The sequence below is a fragment of the Platichthys flesus genome, chromosome 1 (assembly GCF_949316205.1).
Source record: "Platichthys flesus chromosome 1, fPlaFle2.1, whole genome shotgun sequence".
NCBI lineage: Eukaryota > Metazoa > Chordata > Actinopteri > Pleuronectiformes > Pleuronectidae > Platichthys > Platichthys flesus.
In genome coordinates this window covers 9,668,660-9,689,284 of record NC_084945.1, presented here as the reverse complement: position 1 = coordinate 9,689,284, position 20,625 = coordinate 9,668,660, and the positions used below count along the sequence as shown (strand labels likewise).

The 20,625-nt window shown below is 41.8% G+C and overlaps 6 protein-coding genes across 7 annotated transcripts; 2 read left to right on the top strand and 4 right to left on the bottom strand.

Annotated features, from left to right (window-relative positions):
* The first annotated feature begins 418 nt into the window (after positions 1 to 418).
* Positions 419 to 4,390, top strand: LOC133941531 (C5a anaphylatoxin chemotactic receptor 1). Its single transcript, XM_062381733.1, has 3 exons — positions 419 to 515; positions 1,511 to 1,657; positions 2,173 to 4,390. Exons 2-3 carry the CDS (start codon positions 1,520 to 1,522, stop codon positions 3,118 to 3,120), a joined length of 1,086 nt encoding a protein of 361 aa, XP_062237717.1. The 5' UTR covers positions 419 to 515; positions 1,511 to 1,519; the 3' UTR covers positions 3,121 to 4,390.
* A 7-nt stretch (positions 4,391 to 4,397) lies between these two features.
* On the bottom strand, positions 4,398 to 8,660 carry cenpq (centromere protein Q). Of its 2 annotated transcripts, XM_062381751.1 has the most exons (9): positions 8,513 to 8,660; positions 8,266 to 8,400; positions 8,147 to 8,174; positions 7,690 to 7,798; positions 7,022 to 7,090; positions 6,715 to 6,844; positions 6,168 to 6,287; positions 5,473 to 5,547; positions 4,398 to 5,167 (listed from the first exon to the last, which is right to left on the bottom strand). In XM_062381751.1, the coding sequence occupies exons 2-9, from the start codon at positions 8,380 to 8,382 to the stop codon at positions 4,979 to 4,981; spliced, it is 837 nt and encodes a 278-aa protein (XP_062237735.1). In that variant the 5' UTR covers positions 8,383 to 8,400; positions 8,513 to 8,660; the 3' UTR covers positions 4,398 to 4,978. The 2 variants fall into 2 exon arrangements, with proteins under 2 accessions (XP_062237735.1, XP_062237729.1); XM_062381745.1 differs by having other exon boundaries at positions 8,266 to 8,654.
* An 838-nt stretch (positions 8,661 to 9,498) lies between these two features.
* On the bottom strand, positions 9,499 to 11,589 carry mrpl16 (mitochondrial ribosomal protein L16). The gene is made up of 5 exons (XM_062381721.1): positions 11,372 to 11,589; positions 10,934 to 11,005; positions 10,539 to 10,687; positions 10,112 to 10,405; positions 9,499 to 9,910 (listed from the first exon to the last, which is right to left on the bottom strand). The coding sequence occupies exons 1-5, from the start codon at positions 11,439 to 11,441 to the stop codon at positions 9,719 to 9,721; spliced, it is 777 nt and encodes a 258-aa protein (XP_062237705.1). The 5' UTR covers positions 11,442 to 11,589; the 3' UTR covers positions 9,499 to 9,718.
* Positions 11,590 to 12,035: 446 nt separating this feature from the next.
* Positions 12,036 to 14,161, bottom strand: txnl4b (thioredoxin-like 4B). The gene is made up of 3 exons (XM_062381709.1): positions 13,986 to 14,161; positions 13,745 to 13,896; positions 12,036 to 12,939 (listed from the first exon to the last, which is right to left on the bottom strand). The coding sequence occupies exons 1-3, from the start codon at positions 14,115 to 14,117 to the stop codon at positions 12,774 to 12,776; spliced, it is 450 nt and encodes a 149-aa protein (XP_062237693.1). The 5' UTR covers positions 14,118 to 14,161; the 3' UTR covers positions 12,036 to 12,773.
* A 251-nt stretch (positions 14,162 to 14,412) lies between these two features.
* trmt10c (tRNA methyltransferase 10C, mitochondrial RNase P subunit) lies at positions 14,413 to 16,175 on the top strand. The gene has a single exon (XM_062381677.1). It carries the CDS (start codon positions 14,641 to 14,643, stop codon positions 16,162 to 16,164), a length of 1,524 nt encoding a protein of 507 aa, XP_062237661.1. The 5' UTR covers positions 14,413 to 14,640; the 3' UTR covers positions 16,165 to 16,175.
* Positions 16,176 to 17,106: 931 nt separating this feature from the next.
* Positions 17,107 to 20,530, bottom strand: blzf1 (basic leucine zipper nuclear factor 1). Its single transcript, XM_062381689.1, has 7 exons — positions 20,417 to 20,530; positions 20,084 to 20,161; positions 18,803 to 19,254; positions 18,333 to 18,532; positions 17,992 to 18,120; positions 17,521 to 17,746; positions 17,107 to 17,426 (listed from the first exon to the last, which is right to left on the bottom strand). Exons 2-7 carry the CDS (start codon positions 20,103 to 20,105, stop codon positions 17,241 to 17,243), a joined length of 1,215 nt encoding a protein of 404 aa, XP_062237673.1. The 5' UTR covers positions 20,106 to 20,161; positions 20,417 to 20,530; the 3' UTR covers positions 17,107 to 17,240.
* Between the last annotated feature and the right edge of the window lie 95 nt (positions 20,531 to 20,625).

Below are 20,625 nucleotides of genomic sequence, written 5' to 3'. Positions count from 1 at the left end.
ATAATGATGTAAAAAGGTGTCATGGGGTTTTAAGATGTCATGTAATTTTAGCATTGTCAGTTCGAGGGGAACTTGGGGAACATTTGCCGCATTTTACTCCCCCTTCCTCCCAGTTCTTCCTGTCAGATTTTACATCCACAGAGCAAATGTCTTATCTGGAAATTTCCAAAGAGCATTCTTTATGGAAAAGTATGTCAGAGTATCCACAGAAACAAGCAGGGGAATAAAGTAATAACCTGGAGAACATGGATGTTTTACTGCAAAATTTTTCAATATATCAATGAATCATCAGTTTAATGTATAACTTGGTTCTCTTTGCCTTTTATGCTGTTATAGTTAATGTGTGCTTATGCAAATCAGTTTGGACACAGGAAATGGCTTGTCATTGGCTGAAGACTAACATGATCAAGTGCGAGGGACGAGGGAGGGGGTGATAATGATCTAATAGCAGCCAGTGAGCACACCTCTCTCTATCTCCTGCTCAGTCTCTCCCACACACAAGGACAACGAAGGAGGTAAGAAACAAACTCTTTAAATTTACAAGATTGTGTGAACCCTGTTTCCTATCCGTATTGGTCCCCGCTGATACTAGGAATCAGAATTTTACGAGCTTTCGATCACTGAAAATCACAACTGATATCAGTTGCTTTGGCAAGGGGGTGTGCTGCTTCTGTGTGGAGACCAAAGGAGGGGTTGATTCACACAGGAGTGTTATCAGCATGAATGCTTATGTCACCCAAGCTGCAAACAAACAGGCTCAGTCTGGATGTGCATTCAGTCAGGGCCCCGGGGCAGCAGAGCCTTCAGGGGACAAACTCTGATTCCTGTCTCTTGAATCATTACTGCTAAAACAACACCTGGCGGCTCTGTGGGTGAGCAGCTGTTATATCATTGTGAGGAGTTGAATTTTTTTAGAGAGAAAAGCTGCTCCTTCTTTGGTTATCTATTCCATTTTCTACAGCACTGGGGTAAGCATGTAGTGGTAAGGGTTAAGTTAAAGATAAGTCACCTGCAAACCAATGCAATGTCCTTTGACGTTATCTGTCTGTAGGCAGACATGCTAAAAAAAACACAGGCTGCATTGCTAAACTAAATTTATTCACCGCGATTTCTAAAAAGTTCGAAGGAAGTCTGTGGTCTATGTGATTTCCACATAAGCCTGTTCAACATTTAGGCAACAGACTCAAGTGAAATCCATATATTTAGCCAGACAGGAACTTGCAGAACTCAAACTGTTTAATATAGGCAAAATATAAATTATCGGATAGAGTCGAAAGGAATATTTGGCACTGTACAATAAAGATCACCCCCATGTAAAATGTGTATTTTGATTCACAAAATCCGGATCATTAACCAACATCTGCACAAATTTTCAACTGTTCACTTTTTTGAGAAAGGTCGCAAAGTGAAATAAATTGGTTGGATCACCACGAAAACTGAATGGGTAGCAAACAACCGCAGATGAAAAAATAACCTAAAATATGCCTCATGTGTTTCGCCTCCTCTCCAGGTCACGTCCATGGCTAACATGAATGGGACACAGTTTCCTGTCACTGCAGTGAACCCGCCTCTGACCAGCCCCAACCTCTCCAGCAGCTCTTGGCAAGAAGGGGCCATCAAGGGAATCCAGATCACAGCGACTCTGCTCATCTTTCTGGTGAGAAATTCTTATTGGCTTGTACCCTGCTATTGGACCTGGAGCTGAAAACAAGGATAGTTTATTGGTTTCGGGGATTTTTTTAAACGAGTAACAATGTTACAGGGACTCAGGTAGATAGATAGGTCTTGTCGTTTCCCTTAACATCTTTTAAATAAATAGGTAAACATTTTGGAGAAATGCAAAGACTGTTTCTGGGCCAAGTGCACACACACCTAATAAAACCACAACTATATAAAACATATAACATGTTTAGTAATTAACATTAGGTTGTGCCAGATCGTCAGATGTTATTATTTCGCCAAAGCCAGGCTAGCAATTTCCATTTGTTTCCAGCCTCCAAGCTAAGCCAACTTCCTTTGTAGTTTAATATTTATTGAACAGACATGAGAGTCCAATTGGTCGTCTCCTCTAACTCATTCCAAGGGGACAAGAGCTCAGTCCTGTAAAGGTGAAACTGATTCTTTTAAAGTCATCGAAGTCTCAAGTCCTGCTGCTTCTCTCGGCTCCTCCAGGTGGGCATCTCTCTGAATGTGCTGGTGGTCTGGGCACTTGGACTGCAGCGTCACAGCCACTTGCAGCGCCGAGGCAGTGGTGAGCAGACGCGTGCCGCCAGCAGCTTCCGTATCTATGTACTGAACCTGGCCCTATCTGACTTGGTGCTTCTCCTGAGGACCCCACTCATGTTGGGCTACATTGTTAACGACTACAGCTGGCCGTTTGGTCTTGTCTTCTGCCACTTCATCATATTCCTGCGAGGCCTGGGGCTGTACGCCTCCGCCTTCCTTCTCTGCGCTGTTGCGTTGGAGCGATGCCTGTGTCTGCTCAGACCTGTGTGGGCTCGCCTGCGACGGCCTTCCTGGGCTGTTCCTCTGGCCTGTGGACTCGTATGGCTGGTAGCCACCATTATGTCTACCCCCTACTTGCACAGCGCTGTCCTGTTGGAAATTAACGGAAAATACCAGTGTCTAGAAGGCGGAGACTTTAACATGGGGCTGTTTCTCACAGAGACAATAGTAGGTTTCATCCTGCCCCTGCTGGTGTTCCTGGGAAGTAACATGGCCGTCCTACTCACCGTTCAGCACCAAGCACTGTCTCCATCACCCACCTCCTCCAGCTCTTCAACTGCACGCAGGATGACCAGGATGTACCACGTGCTCTTTTTCACCATGCTCCTCTTCCTCACCTGCTGGGTGCCCTATTTTGTTTGTAGGTTCCTGGGAGCCTTGGTCGTGGCTCACCCTGATTGGAAAAAGCTGTATCGAAGCACGTTAATTGGCAAATACATATCACTGTACCTGGTGTACATCAAGAGTGCTCTTAATCCTGTGCTCTATGTGTTTGCTGCCAGAGGCTTAAGCCGGGCTGTCAAAGCTTCACTTGTCTCCACGATTGAGCGACTTTTCAACGACGACTCCACAGAGTCTATACGGAGGAAGTCACTGAAGAACTCACGGATGTAACCGAGGGGTCAACAGTGTGAGTTTTAGGTAAATTTGTTACTTCAAAACATAAATGCTTTTCATGTTTGTAAAGTGGAAAATGTAGATGTTGCTTTTAATTGGTTGATTCCTCCAATAGTGAAGATTGCTCCTATCCAATCCAAAAAGGGAGCAGAGTAAAGATGAGAAAGAGGTTTGAGGAATTTTCAGGCCAGTCTTTTCCAGACCAGTGTGACGGGCCCAGCAGATGGAAAAATTTGTGGATCTCGTGACCTATATGTAGAGGAGACATTCTCCTGCTGCACTGATTTGACTGTAATCTGAACTGATTGAGGCGCAATAATAGTTCGACTGCTCCCATTTGTGTTATTCGACCATGTAAGAAACACTTCTGACAGGAGATTAGCATAAAAAAGTTTGTTTTAAAGGGCGTGGATAGATGTTGGCAGAAATCATAATTTCAACATTTTAGGTAAACACAGCTCAGCTCTCATAATTTGCCTGACAGACAAAGCCTGACAGAGGAAACACTGGATTCCTCTACCCTGGAACAAGAAGATACATGGTCAGTAAAACCAGATGACTGAGGACTCGAAAAATGCCTCTTCTGTTGCGACACGCTGAAGGCAGGGTCTTACCTGGAATCAAAAGCGAATTCGTGAACCATCTTGTATGTCGGTTTGTGGGCAGGAAACACCTTCTTAGATATGAAGCCTCAGGCCCGATGTTTGAAAATTAGAGATTCCGGTCTCCATAGTAATGGGTGCTTACAATACAACATTACATAATATCTCACACGTACCGTCTCAGTATGACTCATGTAACATATACTCAGAATTTCTTATGCCTGTATGAGATTTCTATGTTAAAAAAGGTCCTGATCACAGAGTGTATATAAAGATGAACCACAGGTCTCCAGGCTGATACATGCAGATGACGACACATGAGTCAGTCCCAGCTGTCAATCATGACATTTCACACCTGTTTTAATGGTATGAACACTACCTTAGTTTGGTACATGTCCCATCCACTGACATGGAGGAGGGTGCCCTATAACTCAGCCAGCCCTCAAAGGGCAATGAAGGCGATTTGGCATCACCTTTGTGGAACTGTTATGATAAAAACGAATTTGTTTTTTTTACAGTCTATGGTCCGTATCGACCTACCGTTGCTACCTGTTCCTACTGAATGACCCACTGAATGTATGACTGTGAGGAAAAAGCAAAACAAGCTTAACGGAAGTTGCACGATTTTCGGTGACATTGTGAATGTACCACAATCATGACTGGACTTTATTTGTGCAAAAAATGGCTTCAATGTAAATGAATGGTGGCACTTTACATGTATTTTCTGTCTACATTAAAACATTCATAAATAAAAGTTGATTTTATTAAATTGTATTATTTTATTACACCTGATCATACAAACACTTGCAGGCTTTTTTGTTGATACTTTTCTACAGCATGCTGAATATGAAGATGGATATTTGAGCATTCATTCAACCACAAACAAATGCATCTTTAGTGTAAATGTTAATTCAAATACAACATTCACTGAATGCTGAGGTGAAAGCACAAAACCGGAGACGAGAAGCATAGTGTGACTTCCACCGCAATGAATTTCCAGCAGAGAAGTGTCACTTCCACCCTCATTTTTACATACTTCCACAATCCTCTGGTTTACACAACTGCGGTCGGTAGCACTACAATAACTGGTAGCAATGTTAGAGCTGAATTTGCTAATTGAAAAAAGTGGAACTGAGTTTCTTTGAGACCAGGTTATATTTTCACACACTCCAAACAATGTGTGCACACAATACTTACACCTGTAAACTTTGTTCAAACAATTGTTTTTCCGACAGGTGTAAAGGAAGACTTGGCTAAGTTCCTTCTGAACAAGGTGAACCACTGCTGGAGCTGCAGCCGGAGCTGAACAGTCGATCAGCGTGTTTGTGTGCGTGTAGAAGCAGCACCTGTGCGTTCTGAACGGCCTTAGACTTCTGCAGAATTTCTCCCAGTCTTCGTGCAGTGGCTTCAGAGTCACTGTCTGCTATAATCTTTTTCATTGTCTGAGGAAAACAAGAACAAATATTCAGCACAACCATAGATTGTGTCCTTCTAGCAGGTGTACTTTCTGTCGGCAGAAGTTGATAAGATCAACATGACAACTAAAGCTCCAGATGTCACTTTATCTCTGTCCTACATGAAACAGGTTTAAAGAAGTTACAAGGAAGGAAAAGCTGACTCAGACCTTTCCACTACATCTCAACAACATAAATACCTAAAATAGTAATAACATGTATTAAGCGATAAGAACACGTCAAGCACATAGTAGATATTGTGAAAGAGTGTTTTGTGCACTACTCGCACTCACCTCTGATGATGTTTTGTCTTTTTGTGGCGGATGGAGACGAAGGTTAAGAACTGCCTGTCTACTTATCTGTAGAATCTGTGTGAACAGACAGGAAGAAATGTTCTGTGTTAGAAAATCATAAAATGTTATCTCTCCCTCGAATAATTGAGATAATTACCAAACATGAAAAAAATGCTTTGATGTGGAAAGATATATATTTCCTGTACGTGCTGCTAAGACATTGTTTCTTAAGAAAAATACCCATTATTTCAGACCCGACATTTCAGCTGTTCTACCACGCTCTTCCACTGAACGACAAGATGTGTTCAGCCTCACTCACGCAGAGAGAAATGCAACCACTTCCCTTTCTGGGTCACCTCAATACTAACGTCTACACTAATGAAATGGCCCATTTAATAAAGTCAAATCTCAAACACACAAGACAGATTAGATAACATTTCTCATCCAAACATATCTTTACACATATTAGCTGCATATTTCAGTGCTTTATAGTTTTTTTTATTATCCTGTCCAAAATAGGGGTTTCCTGTGTGGACATGAAAACAGGCAGCGTGCAAAATCATATTCAAACTGAGAACTCCACCAAGTTTAAAGCAACACATTGAAGTATAATAATATACTAACTAATAGCTGGTATTAAAAATTCCGGCCACATAAACCATATTTGTATGTAGGTTTGTGTCACTATGTCGTACCTCTTTAGCCTTCTCCTCCTCTTCTTCTACCTGGTCTCTCAGTGCTCTGCATGTCTGCTGTAAAGAGACGGTCTGATCCTCAGCATTCTCCAGAGCACGGACCACTGCCCGCAAGTCTTCCTGGTAATAAAGACAACATGACACAATGTGACACAATTTCCTTACATATAAAATACATAATTAGTGAGCAATTAAACAGCAAATACAGATATTAGGGAGGGAAAATGTCCAATCCAGATAGATCAGTCTAAATATAATGTTTTACAAATTTGACAGCGATTCCTTCAATGTCGTTTAACAATAAACTTTATGACTTTACTATATAGTTTTACTTAAAAAGTAAACATAAAATTAGCTCCCACACACCAAAGCAACACAAGGAAGAAAATTATACCAAGATTAAACCAATCACCTATTTTGTCCAACCAACAGATAAATTAAACCTACCTTTTCGTTTTGTTTAAGAAAATTAAACTTCTATTTAATTTTCTATTCAACCAATAATCGTAAAAGAAGTGTAAAACCTCCAGATGACAGTGTTTCTCACCTCCACTCTGCTCAAACTCAACTTTCCAGCCACAGCCCTCTTAGTCTCCTCCTGGTGATGGAGATGTGAACTCTTCAAATCTTTTTGTTTGTGCACTGGAGCTGTGAGCTGTGCACACTGAGCAAGGAACCTGAAAAGTTAAATACATCAGCCAAATCAAAAGTGCAACGAAAAAAACATCAACGTTTTACCCGTTCACTTTTATGAAATAATGATGTTTACATCAATAAAAGGTTGGGGAGAAATTATGATATTAATTTATCAACTTTCACTGGATCAGTCAGTCTCAAATGAACTTACTACTAACCTGGTTTTCATCAGGTTCAGATGTTCCTGGCTCTCTTTCCTGTCTGTCCTCTTCAAAGCAAGAACAGCTCTGATAACACGGAGAGAAGAGAGTATCTTCGTTATGTGGATTTTGACAAACTTGTGGTGTTAATAGATGGAGGGTGGACTTATTTGACCAGGTTAACATCCTAAAAAAAAATGGTGGGCCAAACCTTAATAACCTCATCCATTTATTTGCATTGTCTGTCTTTCATATTTCAGATGAATTAACAGGATAACAAAGATATTTATTTGGAATAGTGAACAACCCAGACACTGTCTGATTATAGATTGAGGAGATCTATATGAACAGAGGAATGGGAGAATGGGATGATGCCCTTCTGCTAAACTTTCAATCTAACTCACCAGGCCCCCAGGTCATGTTCTCTTGAGAGGCTTAACACCTAATTTTGTGTCTTGTATTTGTTAGTGTCTGAATGTCCATACAGCAAAATATATCTATAAAACAAGTGAAGGGTGCAAAACTGTTCTGTTGTAGAAGGCAGACTGTCTATTGACACGCTACAATAAAATAAAAACGCATCAACTTTTGAAGAAAGGAAAATTGATTTAATAAGCCAAAAAAAATAAACAATCCTTTTCAGCGCAGCAACGAGAGGCTCACAGGTGTTGAGCATTGAAACTCACAGCAATGACAGGTCCATTATGTTCTCCAGAGAAACGATGGTGGACTGTGGCAACGGCTTCCAGTTATTTTGTCCCTTGACTTTCTTTGCATTCGAAGGAGAATCTTCAGCTGCTCCAGACACAAGAAGAACCAAAAAAGACAACAACAGTTTGTTTGTTTGCTTTGAGGACCAAAGCCAGAGAGGTGATCCATCATTAACCCTACATGGTCTCATATGTTTACTATAAGACCATGAGAAATGAAACAATAATAATAACTGTTTGATGTCATCAATAGCAATATAACAAAAGTCCAATATAAAATGTATAATACAAATTGTGCATGCACAGTATAACTATTGATGAAGCTCAGATTTATAAAAGGTTTTGCTGTTTATCAAGTGATTGTCTTTCATTGAGAGACACAGATATGTCACCTCCCTCTTGTTATTGTCTCGTGCTGACATGTGGCTCTTACCTTTTCTCTTCTGTGCTGCTCTTCCGTCCTGCAGTAAACACACCATGAAGCATCAACAACAGTAGCTCACATGTCAACCACAGACCGAAAGTACACTACAGACACGAGTCAACACTCACCTGTTGTTGTGCCGTCTGTGCTGTCTGTTGTTTCTTCGTCTCTTTCGTCGTCTTCTTCTTGTGTTTTAAACCAGGAGCTTTGGATGGCGGCCGGCTGGAGCCTCGTACAGGTTTCATTTTGTATCTGCTGGCGAGCTGATGTAAAGTAACGTGACGTTAATGTCTGGCTGAGCTAAGCTAACACAAACAAAGCAGCACCGGTGCAGCGGCTAACATAAACGTGTACTTCCGTTGTGTTAAAACTCGCCTTGAACACAAGTTGTATATTCCGTTAAGTCAGAACTACCGCAGACATGTTAGTTTAATAACTTGAGCTCATGACTCGTTAGCCTACGAGCTGCTTTTCGCGGTTACTTTCGAATAACGCGCATGCGTGGAACGTGGTATAACTTGCCCCGGAGTAGGTCTGTCAGGCAGCGGCTCCTCTACTCAGGCTGAATACATTTCATCACTTGTGCTTAAAATGGAAGGTGCTCATGTTAAGATGAAATATTAATATGTGAGGTCATTGATGCATGTACAAACATGGCTCATTTCAATTATACTAGAAAGTTACCACTGCATTAATACGCCAGGACCAAAACGCTACCTGTTAGGAAAAGGATAGGGCATAGAGCACCAATTATTTAAAATAGATTGAAAGGTAATTGACATTATTTAAAAAAACTTTTAATATAGATCTGTCGTTCTGGAGACATCAAGTATAGTAAATATATAATATAATTAAATATCATTTGGCAAACCTACAAAATGTTTTGTTTACAGTTTTTTTGTACTGATCTTTGTGTCACATTGCTTTTATCACTATCCTTTAAGGCCATAAATAAAAGGTTTTATTATAACTAACACTTGGGATCTCCCTGCTCATATATGACTCAACTTTATATCAATGGTATATTTATTTCAATATCCTCATATCCAAATATTTTTTTAAGATCATGTTTATTTTCACACTGTCTCTGAATGTGACATTGTGTTGGACTTTTAATGCAACAAATGACAGAGCATGTACAAGTGTAACCCTGACAAATGTTGCTATAGGATGAGAAGCATCTCTCGTCATCCAATTAAATTAGTTCCTTTAGATTTTGGAATGTTTGTTATGATCGTATTTTTTTATAAACAGAAGTAAATACTTTCTCTTCAACTGTATGTTTTTTTTGTTCTTGACAATTTAGTTGATAAATCAAAAAGACTCAAATTGAATATTTTCAAAACACTTGAGTCACAATGTGAAACTGAAATACATATTTTATTTGTTTGTTCAAAGCAGAAAAATGGTAAGAGTGTCTGTTTAACAAAATGACAATGGCTCTAATAACGATGCCAAAACAAATATGGAAAAAAGTTTTTACAAATGTGACAGAAAGTCTGGTTTCCAAAATGTTGATTCCTTCTTCAACAGTTCTTCTGGATGGTGCCACAGTTTATTGATTCTAGTCCCTCAGGCCTGTCACACCCTCCCTGGGATGTGAAATTTGCCAGTGAAGCGTCCATGGTTGTGCAGGTCAAAGGGGCTGAGCACCTTCCTGATCCCCAGCATGTTGCCCTGCACAATCTGCTTAAAGGTCCAGGGATTCTGGTTGTTCTCCTCCATATCAGCCTGCTTCTGATGCAGTTCTGCTAGGCTCTCTCTGCTCATGACCTGGAAAAACATCAATGATAAAACATTTTAACACAGAAATACAAGAGAGAAAAAAAGCAGAAGGTTGAAATGAATTGCAATTACAGTGTTCAAAAGAAATAATTGTTTTATTCTAGACGTTAGTACTCAATTTAAAATACTTTCAGAACACATTACGTTTGTTAATATAGAAAATGGCAAAGTAGATCTTTGTTTTCTCACCTTGGCAGGGAAAGGCAGCTTCTTTGCCACCTCAATCAAGATATGCTGCACCTCCCCCAGCTCCACTTTTCCTCCCACCTCCACGATTAAACGGCCGTAGCGCACAGGCGTCACATAGTGGTCGATGGCTCCCTTTCCTCCACCCATGCGCTGACCCAGACCTTTACGCGTGAGGGGCTTGTATGGTGCATTGACGCGCCACCGGGCAAATGTAGTCCGGGAATCCATCTTGCGGTTGATGGTTAGACGAATCATCTCAATGTGACCCCAGTGTAGGTAGCCCCCGCCTAGGGCCTGAACATCAGAGAGAGAGACAGCAGAAGAGCAAAATGTCAGTTGAATCAATGAATCAGGTGAAAGTATATCATTTTCATAGACTTTAATTATTTGAGCAGCGGTAATGTTTACAGTGGATAAATGGACTCACCACGATAGCGTACGATCCTGTAGTGAAGGTATTTGCTGCCCTCGCCGGTCCTTGGATATCACGTAGCTTCTTCATCTCTTTTTTGGCCTTTTTTAAGTTGGGCACCTTGTTAATGAACTTCAGTTTAGGTTTCTCCGGTAGCACCACATCTACGAAAGGTAAACACAAGAACAAAGAAACATGAGAATAACAATAATATACTATTTCAAGGACACACGTCTTGTTTAACTGAGTTTTTTTTTTTTTTATCCAAAATCTGGATCAACTCAAATGTCTGTGAACTCTGTGGTTTTGCCACTCCGCTGTTGACATGCACACTTGTCATTATTTTGTGCAATAAATCAAAAATACATAAGACAAAACAACAAATACATGATCAGATGATAAATACTTACCACTGAAGTCTGGTGGGATGTCATACGTCTTGAGTCCAGCAACCAGGACTTTCAAGTGGCTGTACAAAGGACCTGTTAAAACAGAATGATCATATGTTAATGCTTAATTAGCTCAGCTTACATTTCTGAATTTGACAAACGCCTGCTTCTGAGTTATAACCTCCGCCAAGGATTATATAAAGTTTATACTATATTATTTAGACAATTATAGTTGTATCGCAATACATGTTTTGAATGCCTCACAATTACTGCACCAGATAATTGTTCTTTACTTTATATCTTTGTCAACAACTTATCATAATACTGTTAGTTAAATAATATCTTTAGTGTCCTTCCATGTCCTTATATAATTGATCTAGTGTTTATTCATATGCACACTACCTGTTAAATATACCGATAGGAGAATAAATACAGCACAGACAGTGTCAGTGTCGTTACCTTGTCGGTGACCGGAGGATCTGCAGATTCCGGTCAGTCCGCCTGCAGCGGCCTTGATGAATGAGATCATGTCGGTGATGTTGAGCTGAACTCTACAGACACTGGACCTTCACTTCTTGGGGTCGACACATGAACATTATATTCAGTGAATTAACTAAACTGACGTGAACACGCTCTGAAGAAGGTCGCTGCCATTTCTGCTACACCACTTCCGGCAGTGTTCCTTCAGAAGAAGAATCACTTCCGGTCTGTCCGAGGGTTTTTCACAATAAAAGCCAGAGTTTAAAATGAACCAGTCATATTCATAGCAACAGACTTATACATCGTTATTTATTAAGTGAAACTAATGTAGTCTGATACAACATCCTCTTATAATCCCTACCTGAATGAAAGTTATTAACTGTAAATTGTTATCATCTGTATGTGTTTTTTGTTTCGTTTTTGTTTCGTTTTTGTTCTATTCCTTTTTTTCCTATCCCTCAGTGAAAAACATGTCTTACAGTTTGCATGATGAAGCAATGTGATGACTGTGAACACAATCCAGACAAAAGCTGCTCCTCTTTACACTGAGAAACTGTAAACCTACAAATGAACCCTACACTGTAAACATTAACTCAAAACAGTTAACAGGAAGACGGGGGAAAAAAACTCTGGTGCGTTGTAACATATAAAAGTTTATTGCCACGACATAGCATGTATCGTTTTGCCAATAAACAGCTCATTTCCATTGGAAATATCAAAAAAGCACAAGACATATTTTTACATGGGAAAAAATAAATTACAGCAAAGCTACATGGATTCATTCTTCTAAACTCATACACTATCCGTAAAACATGAACATAAAAATGTCCTGCTGTTAATACATTTGAATATGGGATCTTAAACATTTTATTGTGTATATTAGTTCTATAGTAGTCAGTCACAGTCACACTATATGAGGTTTAGGTGAAGTTTGTGTAAGTACACCAGGGTCCTTTGAAGGTTTCTAGTAAACAAAGTTTCAGTTAACTTTCTGCATTTCTCAGATTATAATTCTTCAAAACTATGATATCCATATTTACAAGCTTTCACTTTTCCTCAACAGCACCTTCATGTTCCTGGGGAACCAGTCGATTAGTGGAATATTATGAAACCACTGACTGGAACCTGCATGTATCAAAACTTCGCAAACACACAACAGAGAACAAAAGGTAAGGGGTCATGTAATGTTTAGCTTCTGTTGGAGAGTGAACATATTTAATCAGGCTCCTAATCTGCAAGACTTGAGATGAAAACTTCTTCAGACAGTTGTTTAGTATCTGAAGGTTGAAGACATTTTTGTGACTTAATCAATCAGCAGTGGCAGATGCGTCTCTGAAACCAAATATTATGTTCGTAAGGCCACACAGTGGACGTCCTGAGTTTAAATTCCATGATAGAGGAGATCATATTTGGGAATATTCCGAGGGTCGATGGGACTCTGAACAATCATCTTTCCCCGCATGGCTCCTCTGTATATGACTTCAATCAGATCCATGAAATCTTGCTTTGTCTTAAAACTGCCGACAAATTTGGTGTGATCTGGGGAGCTGAAAGAGAGAAAAGTAAAATTATTATCAACCAAACATAAATCCGGGATTATAAAGTTTCATCACAGTGTTCACGCCTGTGGTAGCTCAATGTTTGTATGTTTTGATGTGAATCTGTTATTTCCACAACCAGATTGCAGCTGGATTGTGTGACTTTAAATCAAAGATGTTCAGTTAATAAATTAGTCGATTAACAGATTGAAAAATTAGCCGTTTTTAGGCTGTTTCTTGTCATGTATCATGGTTGGTCAGACAAGACAAGACATTTTAAGTTTTAGCCTTTGGCTCTGTAAATTTATGGAGATGATTATTACTATTTGATTGACTGAATGTGTAGCGACTAAGTTGCTACTGGTTGCTATTTGAGCTTTGTTTAGATGTGTACAAATAATGAAGTGATAACCAAATTTAGCAGATATCATAATGCTTTTTCTTTGGTGTCCATACACTGTCGCATCCAGCTGGTAAAATCTTTTTATTTCCAACACATATGTTTGAACACCAAGATCCATCCCAGGAACATAAATGTTGAAAAGCTGTTTGCCTCTTTACATCAGCAGCATCTATGATTGGTGACATAAAACTATCTGCAGCTTGTATTACTTTGTATATATAAAGGATTATTATAGTCCATTCACAAACAGTTTAAATATGTCAGTTTGGACTCTTAGCAATCATGATGGATATTTTACACTTCTCGATTTTACTAAATCAAACAAGTAGGTAGAAGTCATCGCTCTGAGAAGCTGTGGCTGTCATTTAATACTGAAAACCTTAATTATCGTATTTTCAGCAGTTCTCTCACCCGTAATCCACCTTCATGTGCTGCCCGTTGAAGAAGAAGACGGTGGAGGGGATGTAGCTGATGTCAAAGTATCTCGTGTAGATCGGAGCTTTATTCACATCCACGATGTAGATCGACGCCATGTTGCTGAGGTCGTGGGAAGTTTTTGACAACTGCAGTAAGACAGAAACGACAGATTAATACATTAGCATAAACACACAGACTCTGAGCAGCGGTTCTTGTATCTATTTGTCTTTCTTACAATCTCGTCGAGCTGGAGACAAACCGAGTCTTCGTCTCTGCCGAACCTCAGAACTACGACTTTCTCCGCCACACATTTAATAACCTCATCTATGTCTTTTTTACAAGTTAATTTCGGCAAAAAGTAACTCATGTTGGCGGCTAACGAAACGTCTTATTTTGTTACCGAGAGGAAGTTACGTCCATGCCGCTGTGCAACGCTGTAAAACATTCACCTGGAAACAAAAGCAAAAATATTTGTACTGCAAAAACAATATATATGTAATATAATAATAAAGAGTATTAGCATGATCTATCGTGGTATTTTACAGAGGATAAAACCTACAGTGAGTTTCTATTGGTTTATCAATATGCTGCGGTCAGCAGGGTAAAATAACACTAAGTTTAATTTCACTACGTCATATTACACTGCGACACCGTGGGGCAACGTGACCTTCCATATCTTTCTGACAAGCATGGACACAGACCAGGTGGAGCTAAATTCCTGGAGTATTCAGACGTGAAATACGGGTCAGCTTTAACTTGTAACTATTTTATAAAATGTCACAGAAACGGGTCTTCCTCCGTAGCTTCCTGTGTTCCGTTTAAACCATTCGACTCGTAGCGGAAGTGTTTATTTCCTAGCCTGAGCTCTCAGTTGCAGCTTCTTCCTCGCGATGTTGCGGCTCTTCAACATCCAGGGGTTTCATGAAGTCTACAGGTGCAGTCGGTTTGTGGCATCTTGTGTCACCAGGCGACAGAAGCTCCCAGGCTTTCTCCCAGTCTGTCACCACAGAGCCTCCATGTCGGTCCGCCTCCTCAGCACCGGCAGCCCGGTGTGGAAAGATGCTCTGCAGCCTGAAGGAGACAAGTCAGACTGTTTGTCCAGAGTCGATCTGGACAAATGGAAATCTGTGATGAGATCGAAAGCTGCATCAGAAGAGAGACAACAGGTCGACGATGACGAGGATGGAAGCGACCAGGATGAGAAAGGTGGCGTTTCTTCCCTGGAGGCCACCAGGGATCTGGTCGTGATGTGGCGGCAGGCTGGGAAGCTGGTACCCGTAGAGATGACGGACGAGGAGGTGGATGAGCTGTCGAAGCTCACCACCAAGTCCGCCAGGAAGAAGTACCTGAAGTACCTGGCCATCAAGGAGGGCTACAAGCGGAGCCACAAGGAGAAGCAGCAGCAGAGGAAGGTGGAGAGGGAAGCCATGCTGGAGCGAAGGAGGGAGGAGGGCGGTGATACAGAGGAGATGAGAAACACCTTCCTCCTCAAGTTCTGGAGCCGCTCCCTGGACAAAGTGCTGGCCTGGAAGAGCGCCCAGGCCATGCTGTTCAACCAGCCGCTGGTGTTTGACCTGAGCTACTCCTCCAACATGTCCAGGCGGGAGCTGGAGAACACAGTGTCCCAGCTGATGGAGGTGGACGGGTGGAACCGGCGTGCCAGCGAGCCCTACCACCTCCACTTCTGTAACCTGCAGCCGGGTGGTGCCTACGAGACGGAGCTGCTCAAACGCTATGGTGAGGAGACCTGGGACCGCCTGCTCATCACCAGCACGGAGCGCCAGCACGTCGATGTGTTCCCCCGGGACCGGCTCGTGTACCTCACCGCCGACTCCCCCAACGTCCTCCGCACCTTCGACCACTCCAAGGTCTACATCATCGGAGCTCTGGTAGACAAGTCCATCCAGTCGGGCTTGTCCCTCGCCAACGCCAAGCGTCTGAAGCTGGCCACGGCCCGTTTACCGCTGGACGAGTTCCTGCACTGGGAGATAGGGGCCAAAAATCTGACTCTGGACCAGATGATCCGCATCATGCTCGCTCTCAAGGATACGGGGAAATGGGAGGAGGCGTTGACATTCGTGCCCAAGAGGAAGCACGATGGATTCCTCCAGCCGCAGCAGCAGCAGCATCAGCAGCATAAAGGGATTATCCACAACAAGGGCCGGGGAGTCACAAATCATGGGCCAAGAGAGGATGGAGACAGGCTGTTCAGATCTGGAGAAAGGACATTTAAAACTGGGGACCAGGGTCTTTACAGGTCACATACTGAGCCCAGGTTCACCGGCAGAGACAGAATGGCTGGAGTGTCCAGTGACAGAGAAAACAAAGCAGCTGTGACCAAAGTACGGACTTCTTTTAAGAACAACGTGGAACAAAGAAATAAGGCCAGCAAAGTGTGGTGGAATGATGAGTGAAGCCTTCAAAATCTGTAACAATTTGTAATAAGGACATTTGAGTTAAAAGCACTGTGAGGAAATGTTAAAAAATACATGACAATTTAAAAACGGTAAAAACTACTTTGGTCTTTATTTTTGATCTGATATACAAATGATGTACGAATAATTTTTCTAAATAAATTATAGCATCACCATCATTTATACAGATGAAGTAAACCAAAGTATAACACAGCTTCTTTTTTTATTACAAAAACACCGTCATTTCATTGTTGTATCCTGTTTTGTTTTTTTATATAATAAATAATAAAAACATCCCCCAAATGAATATAACACGATTCAAGTAAAACAAATCAAATATCTGGAAAAATATCAGAACTTCGTTGCTTTAAAGTTCTCATTCAAACTGCATTTGAAAATATAAGACCTTTTTTAAAAGATGCTGCTGCTCAATAAATCAGTCGAACCTTTGATAAACATCCAAAGGGTTGAATGTCTTGTGAATACTTTACAGCATTCAATACTCAAAATTCATAAATACAATGTTGTTGAAATATGACAGCACCATCATACAGAGGAACTGAGGTGAACCTGTTGCACAGTCACAGTGTATGTAAGACTTTCCTTTTCAGAACAGACTCCCACTTCTTCTGCACGTCTTGTCATTTGCTCTGTGGTGTGCAAACTGACTTGAGAACATAACATGAGGAAAGTCAGAAGAAGCTAAAAGGCGTCTGTTCACCATGTAACACAGACTCATCTTGATCTCACATTCCAGAAATAAATAACACTTTCCATGGTTTAGACCAGGCTCTGAAATGCAATCAACATGTGCAAAACAAAATTTTCTCAAAGAGAACTAAATAAACATCAGGTTGATCAAATTTAAAACCGTTCTCTAAAGTTTGATAAATATAACTGTCTGCTGATATGAACTCAACTCGGTGGAACAGCCAAAGATGCAAAAAGCTGCCATCTTTTCATGTCACTCAACAAAAAAGGCAGCGTGTTCCACCGTCGTCCATTCCTGTCCAGACCATTCGATATAAAGTTCTGATGCTGGGCTGGTGTCAGGACGTGTTGTTGCTCTTCGGCCTCTACAGCACCAGGATGTCTCCTGAGCAGCGCTCGCAGCAGTTGAAGGTGATGTTCTCATAGCGGGTGTACGGGTGAAACCTGCCGATGCTCTTCTTATTGGTGAGGAAGGGTGATGGGGTGGAGTCCATCAGTTCAGGTTCAGTCTGGCTTTCTGGGCACGAAATTGGATCTAAAATCTTCAGGACCTTAGACAGAGGAGACAGCACATTTGTGAACCTTTGGGTTTTATAACTAATGTTAGAAAGTGGTCAAAGTTTTACAAGGAAATGGATTCGATACCTTCTCTGCCATCTTCTCGGCCGGCGTGCTGCACAGCTGCTCGGCTGTTGCGCTGCTGCTCTTCACCACAGTGCTGCTGCCGCTGTTGCCCAGTAAGTGGGAGTTGATGGCGTCTGCTAGCTTGTGATTGGCTGCTGCCAGCTCTCTTGTGCTGAGGGGCTGTGCACTGGGGTAGTAGGTCTGCTGTCGGCCCCACTGCAGAGACACCAGGAGCTGCTCCAGAGATCTGACCACAGAAGATAACTCATCATAAGACTCCTTCACCTCTGATTGTTTATTTAAACCTCACAGGCACAGCATCATTCTGAAATAAAGTGCTGCTGAGGTTCTCCTTCCCATACGTAGATTAGTCGTGTCTGTTTCTTGAATGTAATATTCATAAAGATTTCCATACGTTTTTTTAATTTTAAGTTGCGATTCTATTATAACAAAGAATTTCCTCAACCTGTGATGGGTCAGTGGTTACGTTACCTGTGAGCGAGAACCATGTCCCCGGAGAACTCTTCTCTCTCCAACAGCAGATCCTGAATGGCTCCTTGTGCCTCCCTGGTTTGTCTCTGCATAGAAGCTCTGGCATTCGTCAGCTCGTCTGCCATGACTCTGAAGAGGCAACATTGATTCAAGTGTTTATTCAGCATGATAACTAATTATCTTAACACTTAACAGTACCTCAGATCTTTATTAATTAGTTGTCCTTCAGCTATAGAAATAAAGATCATCCTGTTTTAAAACTCAGGACAACATAACATCCCATCACTTTCCATCTTTAACAGTTTCTATTTGTACCACAATAACTTTCATCTCTTCCATACCTGCTGGCCAGGAACTTGCTCCTCCAAACGTCACACTGAATACTCATTCGCTCCAGCTGCTCTGCAGTGTGAGCCAGACTCCGGCCTAGAGCTTCGTTCTCCAGAATCAACTGGTTCTTCTCCCGCGACAGCCGCTCAAAATGGTACTGAAGGTCATCGCCGACCGACGCCACCAGAAGTCTCTTTAGCTCACGATTCACCTGGAAGGGGGGAAAAAACAACATGAGGAAATTTACTACTTCTTTTATAATCATTTAAGGCACTTATTCACTGAAAAGATGAACAAAAACACAGTGGGTTTATCTTGTTCGGGGGAGCATAATAACCCTGCACTGACTCGGCTGTACGCTTCTACTAATCTATACTTACCGCTGCATGCATTGAGATGTGAAACAACAACCAACCTGGCTGTGCAGAGGCCGCTTTGTCTCATATCCACATTAAATTAAACTGTTTCATTGGAGCCTTACCTCTGTCTGCACACGGAGTTGATTGCAAAGCCCTTCCTTGTCCTGCAGCAGCCTGCGCTCAGAGTTCTGCAGCTTCTCCATCTGTCCTCTCCAGTCCTCCACCAGTGGAGGAGGGGGAGAGCCCCTCTCATCAGCCGGTTGCCCGGGGCCCCCTTTATCCTCAGCAGGTCCTGTGCGACTGCTCCGGCTTATAGCAGAACGTGGTACGATGATTCTCACAGCCTCCACCTCTGTGCAGGCTTCTCGACTAACCTTGCCCAGATGGAGCACGCCGAGAGGCTGGGGTGCAGCCGATAGGGCAGATTTCGGGCTGTGCTTTGGGCTTGCCACCCTCAGAAGGGGAACATCAGTAGGACCTGGTAGCAGCGTATCCGTTTTTAACTCCAGGATGGCCGGTGGTTTCTCAGTTTCCATGCCATCCCCAGCGCCTCGGACAGGCACCCTGGCAGCACCTGGATGAAATAAATAAGGCCATGTTTACTCTTAACTGTATCATGAGGGGTTATTTAGAAGTGGAATGCTGTAAATCTACGTGTGAACATTCCTGTAACAATCAAAGGATTAAATGGGATCCAGTTGTGCATATTTGAGGGGATTCCTGTGTCACATATTGTGCAGTGGTAAATCCTGACCACTCCTTCACACAAACCAGAACTACAAAGTGTCAAACAAATGCCAAGGCATTGCCACCACAGTCCATCTATACATATATAGAACTGGGCATTACATCTTAACACTTTCTTGTACGTCTGTTTCACACGATATCGTATTTGTCTTATATGGCTGACAACATAAAGAAATGGAGGATTAAGACTTCCTCTGTTAAATTAAACGAAAGGTATAACCCCTTTAAAGTCGGGTCGAGCACAGCATTTATTTTTTCGATGTCAGCACTGAAACTCAATATCAAAAACAAGTCACAAAATCTGGTCCAAAAAATAGGATTTTACAGTATTAATTGATCTAGAGCCATTTCTAAGTGACAATTGTTATTATCGATCAATTTCATAGTTCATTTCTTCATCAGTCAGTTTCTCACTGCAGTGAAGTTATTCTCGACTCATTTTGACCTTTTATCATTCTGATGCTCTTGTGTTTGACTGTGTGTGATACTCAATGCCCACATTTCCACCGGGATCAATAAAGTATCTTTCTTTCTCTGTATGTTATTTGATTAAGAGTAAAGAGAGACAATATGGTGACATACTATTAATCATGGAAAAGCTGTAAAGACTAGTGAGTGGAATGGGAAATGAGGAGAAAGTGGGAAACAATGGTTACCTCTCACAACTGCAGCGGTCATGGTGGAGGAGAGACAAGATGTCTGTAGTTCAGGAGAAACCCCGCGGATTCTTCTTCCTGTGATGAAACACAGAGACACGTTCAGTTGTTAATGTTTACAAAAGTCAGAGATCAGTGAAAGCCGCCGGTCAAAGGTCCGGGTTGATCCGCTGCGGTGTGATCACGCTCCACTGCAGCTAGCTGAAGGCTAACTTGCTAACGTAAACACAAACTTCCCATGCCGCGGTTTGTCTGGATCCTAACACACATGGACGCCCCCGGGGCGGCTGGTCCACGTGAATTAGGATTCAGACAGCTTGTTAGAAACCATACCGGGTAAAGATCAGTCACAGTCCGTCGTTTAGATCGCCTTGAGCCGCAGAAAAGCTGGTTTGTTTTGCCACCGGATACTGTTGGCATCTGGAGAATGGAGGCTGTGAGGAGGTACTTCCTGTTTAGGATCCGGAGCTTTCTCCTCATTGGGGGGAAGAAGCCCCGTGTTTAGATTATAACTTCTTAATTTATATCGTAAATACAAGTTC

Coding starts and splice junctions, on each gene's coding strand:
- txnl4b (XM_062381709.1), bottom strand. CDS start 14,117: ATGAGTTACTTTTTGCCGAAATTAACTTGTAAAAAAGACATAGATGAG. Junction 13,897..13,985: donor GTCTCCAGCTCGACGAGATT/GTAAGAAAGACA, acceptor GTCTTACTGCAG/TTGTCAAAAACTTCCCACGA. Junction 12,940..13,744: donor CACATGAAGGTGGATTACGG/GTGAGAGAACTG, acceptor TCTCTCTTTCAG/CTCCCCAGATCACACCAAAT.
- mrpl16 (XM_062381721.1), bottom strand. CDS start 11,441: ATGATCTCATTCATCAAGGCCGCTGCAGGCGGACTGACCGGAATCTGC. Junction 10,688..10,933: donor CATCCCACCAGACTTCAGTG/GTAAGTATTTAT, acceptor TACCTTTCGTAG/ATGTGGTGCTACCGGAGAAA. Junction 10,406..10,538: donor CAGGATCGTACGCTATCGTG/GTGAGTCCATTT, acceptor TCTGATGTTCAG/GCCCTAGGCGGGGGCTACCT.
- trmt10c (XM_062381677.1), top strand. CDS start 14,641: ATGTTGCGGCTCTTCAACATCCAGGGGTTTCATGAAGTCTACAGGTGC.
- blzf1 (XM_062381689.1), bottom strand. CDS start 20,105: ATGACCGCTGCAGTTGTGAGAG. Junction 18,533..18,802: donor AACTCCGTGTGCAGACAGAG/GTAAGGCTCCAA, acceptor CCCCCCTTCCAG/GTGAATCGTGAGCTAAAGAG. Junction 17,747..17,991: donor GACATGGTTCTCGCTCACAG/GTAACGTAACCA, acceptor TTCTGTGGTCAG/ATCTCTGGAGCAGCTCCTGG.
- LOC133941531 (XM_062381733.1), top strand. CDS start 1,520: ATGGCTAACATGAATGGGACACAGTTTCCTGTCACTGCAGTGAACCCG. Junction 1,658..2,172: donor CGACTCTGCTCATCTTTCTG/GTGAGAAATTCT, acceptor CGGCTCCTCCAG/GTGGGCATCTCTCTGAATGT.
- cenpq (XM_062381751.1), bottom strand. CDS start 8,382: ATGAAACCTGTACGAGGCTCCAGCCGGCCGCCATCCAAAGCTCCTGGT. Junction 6,845..7,021: donor CTGAACCTGATGAAAACCAG/GTTAGTAGTAAG, acceptor TTAACTTTTCAG/GTTCCTTGCTCAGTGTGCAC. Junction 5,168..5,472: donor AAGACAAAACATCATCAGAG/GTGAGTGCGAGT, acceptor TGTTTTCCTCAG/ACAATGAAAAAGATTATAGC.